Source organism: Nuphar pumila, chromosome 2 (genome assembly GCF_984573655.1).
Source record: "Nuphar pumila chromosome 2, dmNupPumi1.hap1.1, whole genome shotgun sequence".
In the NCBI taxonomy this organism is placed as follows: Eukaryota; Viridiplantae; Streptophyta; class Magnoliopsida; order Nymphaeales; family Nymphaeaceae; genus Nuphar; species Nuphar pumila.
The window spans coordinates 108,234,003-108,252,244 of record NC_143250.1 but is presented as its reverse complement, the minus strand read 5'-3'; the positions used below and the strand labels follow the sequence as shown (position 1 = coordinate 108,252,244).

The 18,242-nt window shown below is 39.9% G+C and overlaps 1 protein-coding gene across 1 annotated transcript in view; it reads left to right on the top strand.

Moving 5' to 3' along the window:
* Positions 1 to 750: 750 nt before the first annotated feature.
* The window catches only part of LOC149846638 (protein POLLEN DEFECTIVE IN GUIDANCE 1-like), a 58,196-nt gene continuing 40,704 nt past the window's right edge, over positions 751 to 18,242 (top strand). The window contains exons 1-3 of the mRNA XM_089996464.1: positions 751 to 1,498; positions 9,923 to 10,080; positions 10,700 to 10,803. Coding sequence (XP_089852590.1) covers positions 820 to 1,498; positions 9,923 to 10,080; positions 10,700 to 10,803 — 941 coding nt within the window. The 5' untranslated portion in view covers positions 751 to 819. The remainder of the gene's footprint in view (positions 1,499 to 9,922; positions 10,081 to 10,699; positions 10,804 to 18,242) is intronic.

Genomic DNA, 18,242 nt, shown 5'->3' with positions numbered 1-18,242 from the left:
TTTTGCTATCACTAACTCCAAAAAAAAGCTGGTCCCAATATACAATCAACCTTCATACGGGTGTCAACGGGACAGGTTTGGTTGGTATTGGGTTTGGGCTTGAGTGTAAAAAAAAAAAAAAAAATCCAAGAGTCAATTCCCACTAAATCAAGCATGCTAAACACATCTAGCTGTTCAGATTTATCAAAAAACACTTAAAACTTATGAGGCAGAACCAAAAATATGGGGCCTAATATATTCAGTTCTCATATTTTGTATATAATTGCATATATTATATAAAATATAATATAAATAATATATATTATACATAACAAGATGGTTATACATATATTATAAACATTATGCATTAAATATATTATAAAATATCATATAATACATATTATATATAATGTATTAGTAATACTGTAAAATACACATGGACTAGGCGAGTGACAAGTCACTGGGTTTTAAAACTATGAAAAACGTTTTGCACGGTTAACATGGCAATCTTATCAAAAGATTAAACTAAACATGGCAAAATATTGAGGATATTTGCTTAAGTGAGACAAAAATGTGGCGGTTATTTAAAAATTGGTAAAACTACGAAGGGCGTAATAATTGTGATGGAAAGACTGAGAGCAACTGAAAATAGAAGAATAAAAAGGAGGCGACGTGCCGATCTTATTCCGTGCATTGCCTTTGCCGCCAACCCGCTTATCCCGAGATGCTCCGTTAACGTTACCTGTCTCTCTCTCTCTCATCGTCTGCGTTACAAGCAAAATCGTCGTCATCGTCTGTCTCTCTCTGGCTACAGGAGAAGCTAGGGTTGAGGTTTCATCCATGGACGTGAGGGCGGGAGGACGAAAGCTCTCCTTCGAGCTCCTCGCCGACGAGAGCGTCGGAGATAACGCAGGGCTCCTCTTCCGATCGGAATCTACACCGATTCCCGAGGAGCCGGCCAAAGACGGAGCCTCCGTCTCCTGCGGGAAGAAGCGGCGGCGGAGGAAGAGGAAGTGCAGAGGTTCCAAGCAGAAGGACGCCGAAGGAGGAGGTGCTTCCGTCGAATCTGCCGACGATCGATCCTGTTTTGCCGGCGGCAAGATTCTCGGGGCCGGAGATGCGTCGGATCGAGCCGGAAACCTGGGGGTTACCGACGAGGAAAGCTCGTTGAGCCCTAGAATTGGGCCTGGTGTGGATGGATTGGTCGTCGATGAGCTTAGGCCTCTCGTCTCCGGTTACAATGGGAGTGCCCAGACGGTGTGGGTGGGGCCTAGCTTCGAGAATTCGTCGGTGACGGCCATTTCTTTGTTGGAATTAAGGCAGAAAGCAGTGAATGGGAGTAATTCAGATAAAGATCCGGATTCGAAACAGTCGGGAGGTCGATTGGACGTGCCTGCCAGGGAGGAGGATAGTATGCCTAATCAAATGGGGAAGTGGAGGTCCCAGGGCAACAGGAATGCACGACTAGAGTCCGCAAAATCGTTAGATTGGAAAACTCTGACAGCAGATGACTGTGCTTGTGAGTTTCTCTTTCAGTTTGTCTTCTGCGGATTATCTTGTTCATTTGATGTTTGCAGATGAGAGCCCAAACAGGCAATTGCGTGCATTTTGTATGCATACTGTGAGTGTTGTGGTAGTATTAAGTTATATTCATTAGCTCTCTATGAAAAAAATGAATGAACGAATCATCAGTTAATGAAGATGGATGGTAATGTGTTTGAGAGGCTATAAATTTCTTTGAACCAGTGCCAAATATGAATATGAATGCAGGAGGATTTAAATAGGATTATACTTTTACCTACATGTTTATAAGACAGTTATAGATAGAGAGATCTAAATAGTTAAGTATAGGCTGTCTAAAGTGTTGTGGGATACTCCTTGCAATTACTGAAGAGTAGGGTATTGAGCATTTTACTTTCTTGGGAGAATCCCAGTAAAGATGCATATCAAGCCTAATGTTGAGGACCTTGGTGGCAACGAAGGTGAGATCAAAGGCTAGACACTGCTACTCATGTGAGATACTGGATTAATTGGTCATAAATAAGTGAAGGAAAACGAAAAAAGGAAAAAAACATAGTTCAGGAGAGTGAATTGGAACTATACTTCTGGAAGGTCCATGAGAGGAAGCTGAAACTAAACTTCTGCAGAGTCTAGGAGAGGAAGTTGAAACTAAACATCTGGAGTTAATTAACTTACCCAATTCTGGCTTCTCAATTCTCATCAACTGATGTGCATGCCTGGAAGCACTCTCCCAAATTCACGCTCAGAGAGCTATGATGCTGGATTTAGTGACGTCAATGGAGTTATGAAAGTACTCGAGGCTTCTTTTTTTGGGGTGGGGGTGGGGGTGGGGGATGGTGGGGATTTGAATGGAAACAGTATTAGGCCCCAATCAAAAAAATGGAGCACCCTGATTGGTTGTAGAAACATGTTTATTGTTGCACTTTTCTCAAACAAAAAAGGGTTCACTGTTGCACCTAACTAAAATAACCTCAAAGACAAATAAGTTGCTTACAACTCTTAATCCTGTTGTAAGATTGATTTGCACTTGTAAATGTAAAAAATTTCTCTTCTTATATTGCACCTAGTTGTTGTCACGAAATAGCATGGAACCCTAGACATTCCAAACTGTAGTCCAAATGCCAATCAAAATGTATTTGAATACTGACAATATGCAAAACTTGATACAAGTTGTATGAGTAAATGATTTCATTCAAACAAAAATACATAAAAGAAATAAATACATAAGGGCCTTACTACAATACACTCAAAAACACACAAAAAACACACAAAAAACCTAAAATTGCTCATTCCTCTCTCACCCACAATAGGCACACACACTCCATATATATAGAGAAAATAAAGGAAGAAATAAAATAACCAGAGGAGAGAGAAAGTCCTCTCTAGCCATTGAATTAGAATCTAGCTGTTGGGCTTAGTTCCCAACACAAATCTAGTTGTTGGGCTGAGTTCCCAACAACTAGACTGTTGGGCTTAGTTCCCAACACAAATTTAGTTGTTGGGCTGAATTCCCAACAACTAGTGTACAATGAATATATATGTATATAATATATATATATATATATACATATATATATATATATATAATATTATACATACAAAAAAGATAGAGTAATCATAACACCCCTCAAACTTACGGTGACTCACCTGTAAATAGAGCTCACAAAACATCCCAACTATACACATATATATCATAAAACATAAAAGATTTCAAAAATAAACTATATCGGTTATATATTATTGGAGAGAGGGTGGACAAACACACCAAAAATACAATATGTAGAAAATATTTAATAAAACAATTTAACATTTTTTAAAATTATTTTAAAAAAATAATTTTGAAAAATCATTAATTTTTCAAACACAATAGTCATTGAGAGACTCACTTCAATAGATAATTTAAAAAAATCATAGTTCTTAATTCATAAGAGAACATAATTTCATATTATAAAAAAGAGAAATGCATGCATAAAATATCTCAAAGATCAACACATAAATCATTAATTACTTTAAAAATTCATGAAAACATGCATTATTCAAAGTCAATACTCACATGTATCTATCACGAAAGCACATTAATGCATAAAAGACATGGATTTTGAACCTACATCAATACCATGAAGAAACAACTCACAAAAGAGTCTCACATAGGAGAGTAAATTACTCATAGTTAGATTTTCTTTCAAGAACAAATCATTTTTACACAGCGAAAAATATTAGAAATGATTCAAGTCATTCAATAAGGATTTAAGAAGATATAAATAATCATGGATCAATTAACTATTATATTTTAGAAGCACTATTAACCACACAACTAATGCATATATGAATGAATCATGCAATAGTTTAAAACCAATGAAAAAGTCACAGACAACACCTTACAGGAAATATGAATATATTTAAAATCCCACAAATATCAAGAAATGATAGTTTGAGAACATCAATATATATGCAAAACATGCAAGACAACCAATCATGAAACAAATTTAAAGTATCCTTAATCATGCAATTAAGCATATTTAATGCAAAATGCATTAAAATATTTCAATAACCATTTCCCATACAAGGACAAATGAGTAGTAAAAATTTATATTCATAATCGAAATATATACTTCAAGTAAACATGTTTATGCAAAAACATATGTCAAAAGACAATAATTTCTACATTAATTTGAAAACATATTTATTTTTAATAAATAGCCACAATATTTCAAATACATTTCTAAATATATACCACAAAAGTTTAAAGTAGAGAATCTAAAGAAAAATACATACTGGAATACGAGAGTCTTGAGTCCAATTCGTACATCAATTCAAATCTTTCTTTTGAAGCACAAACACGAACAAAATACCAAGACCAAGATGCCTTGCTCTGATACCATGTCACGAAATAACATGGAACCCTAGACATTCCAATAGTCCAAATGCCAATCAAAATGTATTTGAATACTAAAAGAACCTAAAACTACCTATCACTCTCTCACCCACAATAGGCACACACACACCCATATATATAGAGAGAAAATAAAAGAAGAGATAGAGTAAGGAGAGGAGAGAGAAAGTCCTTTCTAGCCATTGGACTAGAAATCTAGCTGCTTGGCATAGTTCCCAACACAAATTTAGTTGTTGGGCTATGTTCCCAACAACTAGTGTAAAGTCAACTAAATTGATTTTATAATGAATATATATGTATATAAATCTATATAATATATTATATACATAAAAAATGAGTAATCTTAACAGTTGTAGGCAGATAATCAAGGTTGTATTTCAACACTTGATTGTTCTTCTTTATATTGCAAAGTCAGATGTAAGAAACCCTGAAAAAAGAGTGCCTAAAGAGGGTTGTTACTAAATGTTGTGAAATGCGGAGGCGTAGCGAGGTGCTCCACCAAAAACCGAAGCGAGGTGTAGGCCTTAAGGCGTAAAGCGTAAGCCTCAATGTTTTTAACTTAAAAAAACTTAAAAAAATATCTAAAAATACAAATAAATAGAAGAAGTGTTTTATTGATGAATCAACAACCAATAAGAAATAGAAAATCTCAAATAAATATCAAAAATTGTGAAATTAACATGTAAAAGTAACATTAATGCAATGTTTTGATCTATGTAAGTATCTAAGAAATAAAATATGAGCATTTAATAAAAAAATAAGTAATAAAATCTCTAACAATCAAATTTCTCAATATCATGTCATCATCAGAAAATGCATATTAGCATTAACAATTTAACAACCAAATGTTAATGTATCCAAAACTCTCTAAAAAGAGAGTGTTACAACATTCACAAGTACAATAAAAAAGAACCAAAATAGATAGAGTACCTAGTGATAGTTCTTCTTCTTTTTCCTTTTAGCGGAGAGAGATAGAGAGAGGGAGAGACGAGAGAGAAAGGGAGGGAGAGGGAGAGCGAGAGACGAGAGAGAGGGTGTGAGAGCAATGAGAGAGAAAGGGACGGAAAGAGGGATTTAACCCCCATTTGATCGAGGCACACACCTCATGTCGAGGCGTGCCTCATAACCCTTGAGGTGCATGCGTAAGGGGTTTTACGCTATAAGCATGCGCTTCAGGGTACAAAGTGCCTCACCATAAGGTGAGGCACGCCTTTTGCGCCTTGAAGTGCGTTTTTAATAACGACGTTACTACTAGAACATATGTAGCTAGACACCAGGTTGTTTACTTTAAGGCAATAAAACCTAATAGATCGATTGATTGAAATACAAAAAGCTTATTATTATAAAATGATGATATGATAGCCTAGAAGTGACACCAACCAATAAAATATTGCCATATATGTATATACATAATATAGGATAACTAAAATATGTAAACCAATTAAATATGTATATTGGTTGAACCAATAGGAACACACTCATCTTTTCCCTTATTTCTCCTCTTCTTTTCCCTTTCCCCTCCCACCACCTCCTCCTTCCACTACCTCTACTACCCTCCCACTGCCTGTCGCCTTCCCGTCGCCCCGCTAGATGGGCTCCCACTGCCCTGCCGCCCTACCGGATAGCCTCCCACCGCCCCGCCACCGGACAACCTCTCGCAGCCCCTCCTTCCTCTCTCTCTCTCTCTCTCAGCTAGACAACCTCTCATTGCCCTGTCGCCCTGCTGGACGACCTCCCACCGCCCTGCCGCCCCATTGCCGGACGGTCTCCCACAACCCCTCTCTCTCTCTCTCTCAACATCATTGGATGGCCTCTTGCCGTGGTGGTGGTCCTTCGGAGAGAGAGAGAGAGAGAGAGAGAGAGAGAGAGAGAGAGAGAGAGAGAGAGAGAGAGAGAGAGAGAGAGAGAGAGAGAGAGAGAGAGAGAGGATGTGTGTGTTAAGGTTACATAGTGTAATAAGATGAATCCTTGTATCACCACCAATCGAAACTTCAAATAGCTCCACCCAAAGATCACTTACAAGAACCACAAAAGTTCATATAAAATACCCAAAAAAGGTATGCAACAACAAGAGAAAAAAAATATTTTATTGATTGGGAATCACCTTTAAGAAATCCATACATTGTAAGGGGGCAAAGCCCCATATTTATACACATAGTAAGAGGCTAGAGGAGGGAGTCATTGGGTTCCCAACGGCTCTTTGCTTTTTGACTTAAGTAAAAAAAGTTGACTAGTCAAAAAGCTAAAAATGTAAAAAATAAAAAAGTAAAAGTCCTATTCTAACTAAAATATAGAAAAGGATATTACATATTATTTAACACCCCCCTCAAACTTACAGTTAGATAACCGAAAGTTTGTCCAAGAGAAAGTAAAATCGAGGAGCCACGAGAGGTTTGGTAAAGAAATCTGTCAGTTGATATTATGAAGAAACATAGGGAAGATCAATGGTGCCGTGTAGAAATTTCTCTCGTACATAGTGATTGATGTGCTTGGTTTGTTCGTGGAATGTCCGATTGCTGGCAATGTAAATAGAACTTTTGTTATCGCAACATGGTCGTGATGCTCCTGTACTCTGAACCATGGTTGTCAGTTGAGGAAGCGGGAGCGGGAAGCGATACAGAAAGCGGGAGAGGGAAGCTAGGCACTTTCAAAATTTTAGGAAGCGGGAAGCGTGTTACTACTTAGGAGCGAATCGGGAAGCGTCTCGGAAGCGACCTAGGAAGCGTTTCAGAAGCGAAAAAAAAATAAAAAATAAAAAATAAAAATAAAAAATAAAAATAAAAAATACAAAAAATTAAAAAAATGGGGGAAGCGCGAGGGAAGCGTGATGGGAGCGCACTTCCCATTTAAAAGTGGCGCTTCCCCTCACGCTTCGGAAGCGCGACGTTTCGCGCTTCGGGGAAGCGCGCTTCCCCTTTTACCTAGGCGCTTTTGGTAACTCTGCTCTGAACCAGAGTTACCGGAAGCGCCTAGGTAAAAGGGGAAGCTTCGCTTCCCCGAAGCGCGAAACGTCGCGCTTTCGAAGCGTGCAGGGAAGCGTCCCCTTTTTTGGGAAGCGCACTTCCCTTTAATGGGAAGTGTGCTTTTCATCACTCTTCCCCCTCGCTTCCTCCATTTTTTCCAATTTTTTTGTATTTTTTATTTTTATTTTTTTTGCTTCCCCCTCGCTTCCGAGACACTTCCTAGGTCGCTTTCGAGACGCTTTCCGATTCGCTCCTAAGTGGTCCCACACTTCCCGCTTCCTAAAATTTTGAAAGTGCCTCGCTTCCCGCTCCCGCTTCCCGTATCGCTTCCCGCTCCCGCTTCCTCAACTGACAACCATGCTCTGAACACCCATGTCATGAAGCAAGCGCCTTAGCCAGACTACTTTTATTGTGGTTGTAGTCATAGCTCTGTATTCAGCTTCAGTTGATGAGAGAGAGACTTTTTGTTGCTTCTTGCACATCCAAGAGATCAACGATTAACCTAAAAATACACAAAAACCATTAGTTGATTGTCAATTATTGGGATCGCCTCCCTAATCTACATCAGTATAAGCAATTAAATCTAAGGAGGAAGAAGCAGATAAGAAAAATCTTCAAAAAATGAGGGTTTTAATATATCTAATAATACATAAAACAACTCCCATATGAACAGTGGTAGGAGTATGTTGAAATTGGCTTGTTGTGTGAACGACTTGCGTAATTTCAGGTCTTGTAATGGAGAGATAAGATAGTGCCCCAACAAGTTGTCTAGAAGGTGTTGGATTTTCAAGTGGTTCTTCATCATCAATCTTCATTTTGATATTTACAACTTCGGAATTGTAGACTTGTTTTTCATCTGAGATACCAAACCTGTCAACAATATTTAGAACAAATTTAGTTTGAGTTAGCAAATAGCCTCTAGAGGAATAAATAACTTCTATGCCAAGAAATAATTTAAAAAATCCCAAATCACTCATTTCAAAGTTTGTTTTGAGATTTTTTTTAATGTTGTCAACTTCCTGTTTATCACTTTCAATGATGATCATGTCGTCTACGTAGAGGAGAAGGATAATAATACTTGTATCAGAATTCTTAACAAATAAAGTTGTGTCAGTAAAACAAGTTGTGTCAGTAAAACAAGATTGAAAACCAAAATCAAGCATAACTTGACTAAATTTGTCATACCAAGCTTTTGGGGTTTGCTTAAGACTATACAAAGCCTTATTTAAACGAAAAGCTTTTTTTTTAGGAATATTAATGCCAGGTGGTGGTTTCATATACACTTCTTCGGATAAGCTTCCATTGAGAAATGCATTCTTGTCATCCATTTGATATGTATGTCATTTCTTTACAGAGGCAAGAGCTACTAAGGTCCTAACTATGGTTATTCTAGCGACTGACGCAAAGGTCTTCATAGTCTATTCCATACTCTTGGGAATAACCTTTGGTAACTAATCGGGCCTTAAACCTCTCAAGAGTGCCTTCACTCTTGGTTTTAACTTTATACACCCATCGACAACCTATAGGCTTTTTGCCTAGCGGAATATCTTGAATAGTCAAGGGGTTAAGCCAAAAGGCTAAAAGAATACATCTTTATTAAGAGAGCGAGGGTAAAAACCCTTCACTAAAAAGAATACATGGTAAGGGGGGGTTTACCCCATATTTATACATGAAGGAAGAGTTAGGGAGAGAGAGTCGTTGGGCTCCCAACAGCTCTATTTAGAGCCGTTGGGCGCCCAACGTCTCTCTACCTTTTTGACTAAAGTCAAATGTTGACTTTAGTCAAAAGGTTTACAAGGCCAAAAAAGTAAAAACTAAGAAAAATAAAAAGGTTTCCTAACTAAAATAAAAGGAGAACTAATTCCTAGTTAGTCTAGGGGATTACGGAAAATGAAAATGACCAAAATGCCCCTGACAGGTATTTTGGATAAAACAGAAAAAAAACATATATATATATATATATATATATATATATGTGTGTGTGTGTGTGTGTGTGTGTGTGTGTGTGTGTGTGTTGTACATCAATATTTTAACAAATGTTTACTCTTTGGAATTAAAAAATGTTTAATTAGCCATATGATGTGCTCTTGTGATTTTCCTGAAATTCATAGTGAAAGGGCATTACAGAATAGTGTTGGATGCTTGTATTGCATAGCCTGTCAAACTAGTGACCAATGGCCTATTCCTTTGGATATCAAATTATTAGTTTTTATTTAATGCAATTATTTTGCAAATGTTAAATCTTGAAACTGCAGCATATTGGACATGGTTTGTAAGAGAATCGCTTGCTACAAACTGACAAGAATAAATAGCAAACCTGTCACTCAGAAGTTGAAAATCTCTCTCTCTCATACATGCACACATAATTTGCATCTCATGGCGAATATTAACGAGATCACAACTTTTATTGTTCTTATCAAAATTAGAAATTCCATGATTGTATTTTATCTTGGATTGCACTAGCATGGATATTCTTGCAATTTTAAATACAGCATGATTGCAGTGAACCTTTTCCAATACATAGGAATCTCTTTTGGGAAAGTAATTTCATGTCTAATTGGACCAGATGCAGATTCATTGCCCGTAGGAAAATTGCCATTACAGTATTTTTGGGGAGAGATACAAGGTGGTAATTCTTTAAGGATAACAGCATCAGCTGGAAATGAGAATAAGAGACAGAGGGTCTACAATACAATGTTTCATGTTCCATGGAGATGTGAACTGGTGATGCCACTGTTCTGTGTATTTTTAATATTAAATTACCTTGTTCTTATGCTTTGTGCTGGTAATGTACATTATTTTTAGCAGTTATTAAACCACAAGTATGGATTTTCATGATGTGGATTAGTTTTTTTTTTTAAATTGGCATGATGTGGATTATCTTATTCTTCTTGCCACTGGGATTTTTATGATTCTGAAGGAGAAACAATTCTATTTGTGATTTGGCATGTGCAATTGGAACAGTCAATTTGCAAATTAGCTGGTTGTTATGTGATTAACTTGGCCTATTTCGTGATGGCCCTGAGTTGGACCAGTGAATCTTCTTGGACATTGCTAACTGGTGTATCAAGTCACTGGTTTCTCGAGCTTGCTTTTAGTTGACTAATTTTGCTCTTAGATTTTGCAGTAAAGTTCCTTTCTAAATGAATCATCAGCTAGACTCATTTTTCTCTTAGATTTTGCAATAAAGTTCCTTCCTAAATGAACCATCAGCTATTTTCAGCATATGAAATTTATTGCCGAAGGCCCCAACTCTAAGACTGAATATGTCAATTCTTTTTTATTTAATGTTCATATGTTCTGCATTCACATTTCAGTCTCTGATGCATTCAATTCTGTGCAGCTAATTGATGTTGGCTTCTTTGTCTGTCTTGATTATTTTCTTTCATTGTTAACGATCATGCCAGCTCGTATCCTTATGACCTTCTGGAGATTCTTAAATATGAGGTGAGAATCACATTCTTCTATTTGTACTTGGAAAACTGATATATGTTTATATTGTCCTTGTGTGGATATCTTTAATGTCATTCAAGGCTTCTCAATGTTTCACTGTGTTAGGAATTGAGTGTAAGGAAATGAAGTCCACAATTGAATCTTCAAATGATGCTCACAACCAATCTCACAAAAGAACCACGAAGGTTCACAAATAGCACACACTCACAAGAACCACTAGGGTTCATACACCAAACTCAAAAAGAGTGCAAAGCAAATGGAAATAAAAAAGACTTTGATTCAAGTGGGAGAAAACCACACCCAAGAATACAAAATAAGAGGGGAGAATCCCCTATTTATAATACAAGAGAATGAGAGGGAAGAGGGAGTCGTTGGGCTCCCAATGGCTCTATTAAGAGCTGTTAGTCCAACGGCTCACTCTTCTTTGTGCTTTTTGACTTTGGTCAAAAAGCACAAAGGCTAAAAAAAGTCTAAAAAGAAACTAAAAAAGTAACTATCCTAACCCTAACTAGACTATGTAACTAAACTAAAAAAAGATTACATAAGACAGATGTATTACATATGAGATAAGCTATGAGATTACAAATTATAGTTTTCTTTTAACATTGAGTACCTCCGGTCTATTATTGTTATTATTTTTTCACCTGTTATTGGATTTCTGATGCATTAAGCACACAAAACAGTGATTTACCATATCATCAAGGTCATTTAGTGAACTCTATCTATGAATGTAGAAGACAATTTTGCACCTCCAAAAGGAAAGGTGGAGGAAAGCTAGATAAATGTAAGAAAAAATGCCAGCATGGTTTGTACACCGCTGAAAGAAGATAGTCATAAGTAGAATGGGTCAAGGCCAAGAAAACAACTAAAGGATGTGGACATAGGGGAAAGAGAGGGTCCAACTCATCAACCCCTCTAATTTGTTATATATTTCACTTACTAGGTTCAAAATTGCATATTCTTATTGATACATAAGATATACAATACTCATTGTGGTGAAGCCGTTTCACTTGGTCAACTAGAAAAAGATATAAATGACCTAATAATATCCAATACTAACAATCCATCGAAGAGCTATTGACATTGCAAATGCATAGGACAAAATGACATTCATGACTAGTGGTGAATCAAATATTGATGGGTGTTTATATCTACTCACCCAGCTAGTTACTTGGTTCATACGTCATACCCCACATGTTGATCTTGAATCTATAGGTTCAAAAGTCTTGTGCAAAGATTACTACATCATTACAATCGAGGAGAAAAATGATGATGAGGAAAAGAATGAAGAGACGGATACTAATCAACTAGGTCATTGATGGTCTTCTAAGCACCCATTGAAAGTTGAAGCATGAACTGATATCCTTGTGATGGAATTTCAGCAAGTTAAATAACTGATTAAATCAGTTAGAAACATAGTCACCACTATTGTTCTTGGCAATTTCTTGCCATGGGCTTTTCTTAGAAATTTTTTTTCCAAAAAGTGATTTTCTCAGAAAATGTCTGAAATTTAAAAAATTAAAATAAGAATTCTAAAAATTAAATGAAAATGCACAACATAGAACATTAAAAAAAACTAAGATAAACTTACAAAATTTCTTTCTTTCCTTTCTTTTTCCCTTCTCTTTCTTTCTTCTTTCCCTTCCTTTCTTTCGTCTCCTCTTTTTTCCTTTCTTCCCCTTGGCTGTGGCTCCTCTTTTTTCCTTTCTTTTTTTTCTTCCATTCCTTCTTTGGCTCATCTTGTGTCTTTCTTTTTCTCTTCCCTTCCTTCTTTGGCTCTTCTTTTCTTCTCTTTCTTTTTCTCTTCCCTCGCTTCTTTCCTTCTTTCTCCTCTTCCTTCTCCTTTTCTTTCTTATTTTCCTTCTTGAAAGAAAACTCCCAAATCAGATATAATCTATCGATTTGATTTGGTTTTTGAACCAAATCAAATGAAATTTGGAGTGTTAGGTCATTTTTTGAAAAGTTTCTGATAAAATCAAATGATATTGGATTTTCTATCAAAAGGTAAACAAAAGATTGTTTTTGTGCTTATGTATCGCAACATTATCACTATATATTGCCAATATTTTGAAAATATCACAATATTTGTGCTGATATTTTTGGCTCACTTCTAGACCCAACAGAGAGAGTTTGAGATGATGACAGAGGAGTGTGGATGGGTTTTGCTCCAGCCATATCTGCACGGCCAAGAAGGTCAATGATGTATTTTTGTTGAGATGGCATAAATCCCTGAGCCGTAGGGATAGTGATGCAGTGGTGATGGTCGGCTGCAACATATCTGTTGGCTGGATGAGGAGATGCGACTCTCACGATCAGCAATGGGCATAAATAAGAGAAACAATCACCCAAAATGATGGTGACTGTGTTAAACCTCCTTTTATTGAAATAGTGAACTTCAATGAACAATTAGCAGTGCTGAACGATAAATGAAAATAACAAACAATGCAAAGGAATGAGACAATAGATAAAGAAAGTAAAAAAATGCTGGAACGACAAGGCTGTCGCCAAGAAATCAATATTCTTTGTCCTCACGCAACCCTAGAATAGGGTTTTAAAGAAGTCAACCGGATTCGGGTCTCGGGTCCAGTACCAGACCCGAGATGTCTTTCTGTTGCTGCTGGGCCTGGGTCGTACGTGCTTGCACTCTTCTTGAATAGGTACTCAAGGGTACGTCAACCCCTCGTCGTGGTGCTGTGGACTGGATCGGATCCAGCTTCTGGATCCCACCATCTGTCCCCTGAAGTGGATCGGGTGGTGCCTGGGCCGAGTGTGGGTCACGTGGTACCGATCCAGTCGGGTCCTGCTCTGCATCATTCTCCCCTGGTTGGGAAGAAGTCGACTCTGGTGACTTGTTGTCTCCACATTAAGCATATAGATCAGACACCTTGAAAATAGGCGAAATGTGCCAATCGTCGGGCAATTCAAGAAGGTAGGCATTCAGACCCAACCGCCGAAGGACCTTAAAAGGACCATACTTCTTAGGACTCAACTTGCTGTAGGTGCCTACTGGAAAACGCTCTGGACGTAAGTAAACCCATACTAGCTGACCGACTTGAAACTGGACATCACGACGACCTTGGTCTACGAAAGCCTTGTAGGATTCGTAGCTCTCAACAAGTTTGGCTCGGACCTGTCGGTGAATATCACGCATGTACTCAACATCGTCAAATGCATCTGGAGCTGGGTCCGAAATGCTAGATACAGGAGCTAGGTCTACTACATGGGTGGGTGAACGACCATAAACCACTTGGAACGGGGATTTTCCTGTAGACCGGTTGATGAAATTGTTATATGTGAACTCGGCTTGAGGCAATACGAGGTCCCAAGTTTTGACATTCTCCCCCACTAAACTCCGTAACAGGTTTCCTAAGGTGCGGTTGACAACTTCAGTTTGACCATTTGTTTGAGGGTGGTATACACTACTGAACTGAAGCTTGGTCTTCAATAAAGCCCATAACGATTTCCCAAAATGGCTCATAAAGCATGTGTCGCGATCGGAGGTGATCGTGCGGGGTAACCCATGGAAGCGGGTGACATCCTTGAAGTAATAGGAAACGACTAAAGAGGCGTCAGTGGTTCGCTTACACGGGACAAAAATAGCCATTTTGGAGAACCGGTCAACAACGACTAAAATTGAATCAAAACGACGTGGAGTTCTGGGAAGGCCCACGATAAAATCCATGGACACGTGCTCCCACGATCGCTCAGGAACGGGTAGCGGAGTATACAGACCACTATTCTGACGATGACCCTTGGACACTTGACACACATGACAACCTTGAATGAACTTGACAGCATCTTTGCGCATTTTGGGCCAAAAATATTGTTCATCTAACATAGCAAACGTCTTGTCATGCCCAAAGTGCCTAGCTAACCCTCCCTCATGTAATTCAGAAATCAACTGAAGTCTAAGAGAGAAGTTAGGCACACATAACTTGTTCCCACGAAAGAGGTAACCATTATGAATACTAAAACGGTGGTTGGCGGCGCGATCAGAGGAGATGCACCCTTCCCAGACTTGCTGGAAATCAGGGTCCGTCGGGTATAACTCCTTGCACTGCTCGAACCCAATGACCTTCACTGACATGGTCATCAGAAAGCTGTTTTTCCTACTAAGAGCGCCAACCATCTTGTTCAGAGTACCCGATTGATGACGAATCGTGAAGGTGTACTCTTGCAAGAAGCTAGCCCACTTGGCATGACGAGCACTTAACTTCTTCTGACTATTCAGGTACTTCAATGCCTCATGGTCCGTGTACAAGACAAACTCCTTATAACTGAGATAATGCCTCCAATAACGAAGGGCTTGCACTACGGCATAGAAATCAACATCATAAGTGGAATACTGACACCTAGCTTAAGTCAACTTCTCACTAAAGAAAGCAACAGGTCGGCGGTTCTGACTCAAGACAACACCAATTCCCACTTTAGAGGCATCACACTCAACCTCAAAGACTGCATTGAAATCAGGGAGAGCTAAGACAGGGGCACTAGTCATTCTTTCTTTGATGATCGTAAAGGCTTTTCCGGCAGCAGGCGTCCAATGAAAACTAGTACCCTTTAGACACTCCGTGATGGGGGCCATGAGGGTGCTAAAGTTTCTCACGAAACGTCAGTAAAAAGTGGCTAACCCGTGGAAACTACGGATCTCTCCTATAGTCTTTAGGGTAGGCCAATCGACAATCGCACGAACTTTTGCGGGATCTGCCTTAACTCCTGATGACACAATAAAACCTAAGAACACGACACTAGACGTCATAAACTTACACTTTTTCGCATTGACATACAATTTTTCTCTCCTCAAAATTTCTAAGACCTGACGCAGGTGACTCAAGTGGTCGGACAAAGATGAACTATAAATCAAAATATCATCAAAATAGACAACGACAAACTTTCCTATACACGGATGCAACACTTGAGTCATCATGTTCATGAAAGTACTTGGGGCATTGGATAACCCAAATGGCATGACTAACCACTCATACATTCCATCACGTGTCTTGAATGTTGTTTTCCACTCATCCCCCTCCCGTATATGAATCTGGTGATACTCGCTTTTCAAATCTATTTTGGAGAAAATTGAGGCACCAGATAACATATCAAACATATCATCTAAACGGGGGATGAGAAAACGGTATTTGATCGTGATGCGATTGATCGCACGACTATCAACACACATGCACATGGATCCATCTTTCTTAGGAGTGAGCAGGGTGGGTATTGCACAAGGGCTAACACTCTCGCGAATAAAACCCTTTTGCAGTAACTCCCGAACCTGTCTCAATAACTCAGTATGCTCGGATGGGTTCATGCGATATGCGGTGAGGTTGGGGAGGCTCGATCCCAGCACAAAATCAATGGCGTGTTGGACTACCCTCATCGAAGGTAATCCATCAGGCAGGTCATCCGGCATAATGTCGCGAAACTCCTCTATAAGAGGGGCAACGTCCGTGGGAATGGACGCAGACGAACTCATCAACGGCTTTGCCACCTGGGCATAACAATAGCCATTTTCCTGACAATGGTCCAAGAAGGGATGGTATGAGAGGCCCACAAGCCTGGGGACTCGCTCAGGCTTATCCACGGTGGGAAACCTGATCTCCTTGATAGGAAGAAGGACTATCTTATAGCCATTAAAGATAAAAGAGTATGTGTTCTTGCGGCCATCGTGAGTTGTCTGACGATCAAACTGCTAGGGACGTCCCAAAAGGATGTGGCACGCGTGCATAGGGGCTACATCACACCACACCTCATCGTGGTAGTGTTCCCCCATGGAAAACCAGACTAAACATTGCTGGGTGATGGAGACCTCGTTCCCCTTCTTGAACCAAGCCATCTTATAGGGTTGGGACAGTTTCTTGGTGTCGAGTTTCAAGGTAGACACTACACTTTTGGACACTATGTTCTCGCATGCCCCGGTATTAATGATAACATCACACGCGTGACCCTCACAGTTGCACCGAGTCATAAAAATGTTATTCCTCAACCATTTCGATGGGACCGATTCTCGGGGTGCGGTCAACACATGTCGGATGGACAACAAATTTTCGACATTACCGTCGAACTCTATAACTTCTCATCCTCGTCCTCAACTGATGACTCACTCTCACTCCCAGACGCTGACTCCACAATACCTTCAACAAGATGGGTGTTCTTGCTCACGGTGGGACACTTAGACGCGACATGTCCTAACTCCTGACACCTAAAACAACGAATGGTCGACTCACTAGGTTTGGCTTTGGACCGGGTATGGAAAGCTGGTCCTGACTGGTCAGGCCTACTAAAATCTGCTCTAGGCTTTGAGTCATTAGGGGAGCTTGCTCCCCTGGTTGGGAAACTCGACTTAGGCCGACTGATTGGTTCACTACGGGAGGTCCTATATTCCTGCCTCCTTTTTAGCTTTTCCTCGACATTCATGGCATAACTGTTTGCCTGATCTAATGTCTCAATTGTGATACAACTAAAATCATCAGAAATAGCAGGACGAAAACCAGAAATGTACCTCGTGACCTATTGGCGGGCGGTTTCCTCGATCTGCACACGTAGGAAAAGGCGATGGAACACAGCAGTGTATTCCGCCACAATTCGGGTGCCTTGACGCAGGGTCAGGTACTCCTTGTAGGCCCTCTCAGCGTGATCTGAAGGCACGAATTTTGGCTGCATCAATCTCTGCATCTCCTCCCACGACTGTACGTGCCCAAGTCCCTGCCGCTCTCTCGACCGCTGCAACTCCACCCACTATGTCTGTGCTAGGCCTCTCAGCCGAGTAGACGCTAGGGAGACACGACGGTGCTCAGCGACTGTGTGGTAGTCAAAAAAGAACTGCACGACATAAGACCAATCGAAGAACTGCTCTGCATCGAACCGCCCCACATTCTCCGGAAGATCTAGCTTCACCCCATAAGTGGAGGGGTGCTCTGGTGCTCTCTGCTGACGAGCCTCCACCATTCATGCAGGATACTCGTTCCAGAAAGCGTCGTCGTCCCATACTGTTTCATCGCCCTCTGTGCGGTACTGCTCGCCTGGATGCTGGTGCTGACGAACTCCACCGATGGGTGGGCGGCGCTCAGGTCGCGTCGGTCCCTGTTGAATCTGTCGCGACGTGGCTTGTCCGCGGGTGGGGGCCATCTGTGGCTGACACTGTTGCATCGGGATGTAAGGGGGTCCTACTAAAGGCGGACGGGTTTGGTGGGTCTCGGGCTCTAAGTGGGTAGGAACGAGGTAAAACGGGTTTGGGTTATGACAAGGGTGTTGGACCTGGGTTTGGATTGGTAATGAGTTGGTTTGAGTTCGGGTATCTGGTTGGGTTGATATAGGACTGAGATGATTCGCCCGACTGGATATGGATCAGGCCTAATCCTAAACAATTCGTCGGACCCAAATTTGGATAGGTTGGATCGGGGATCGAGTTGTGGGGGTAAGAGGCTTGGTTT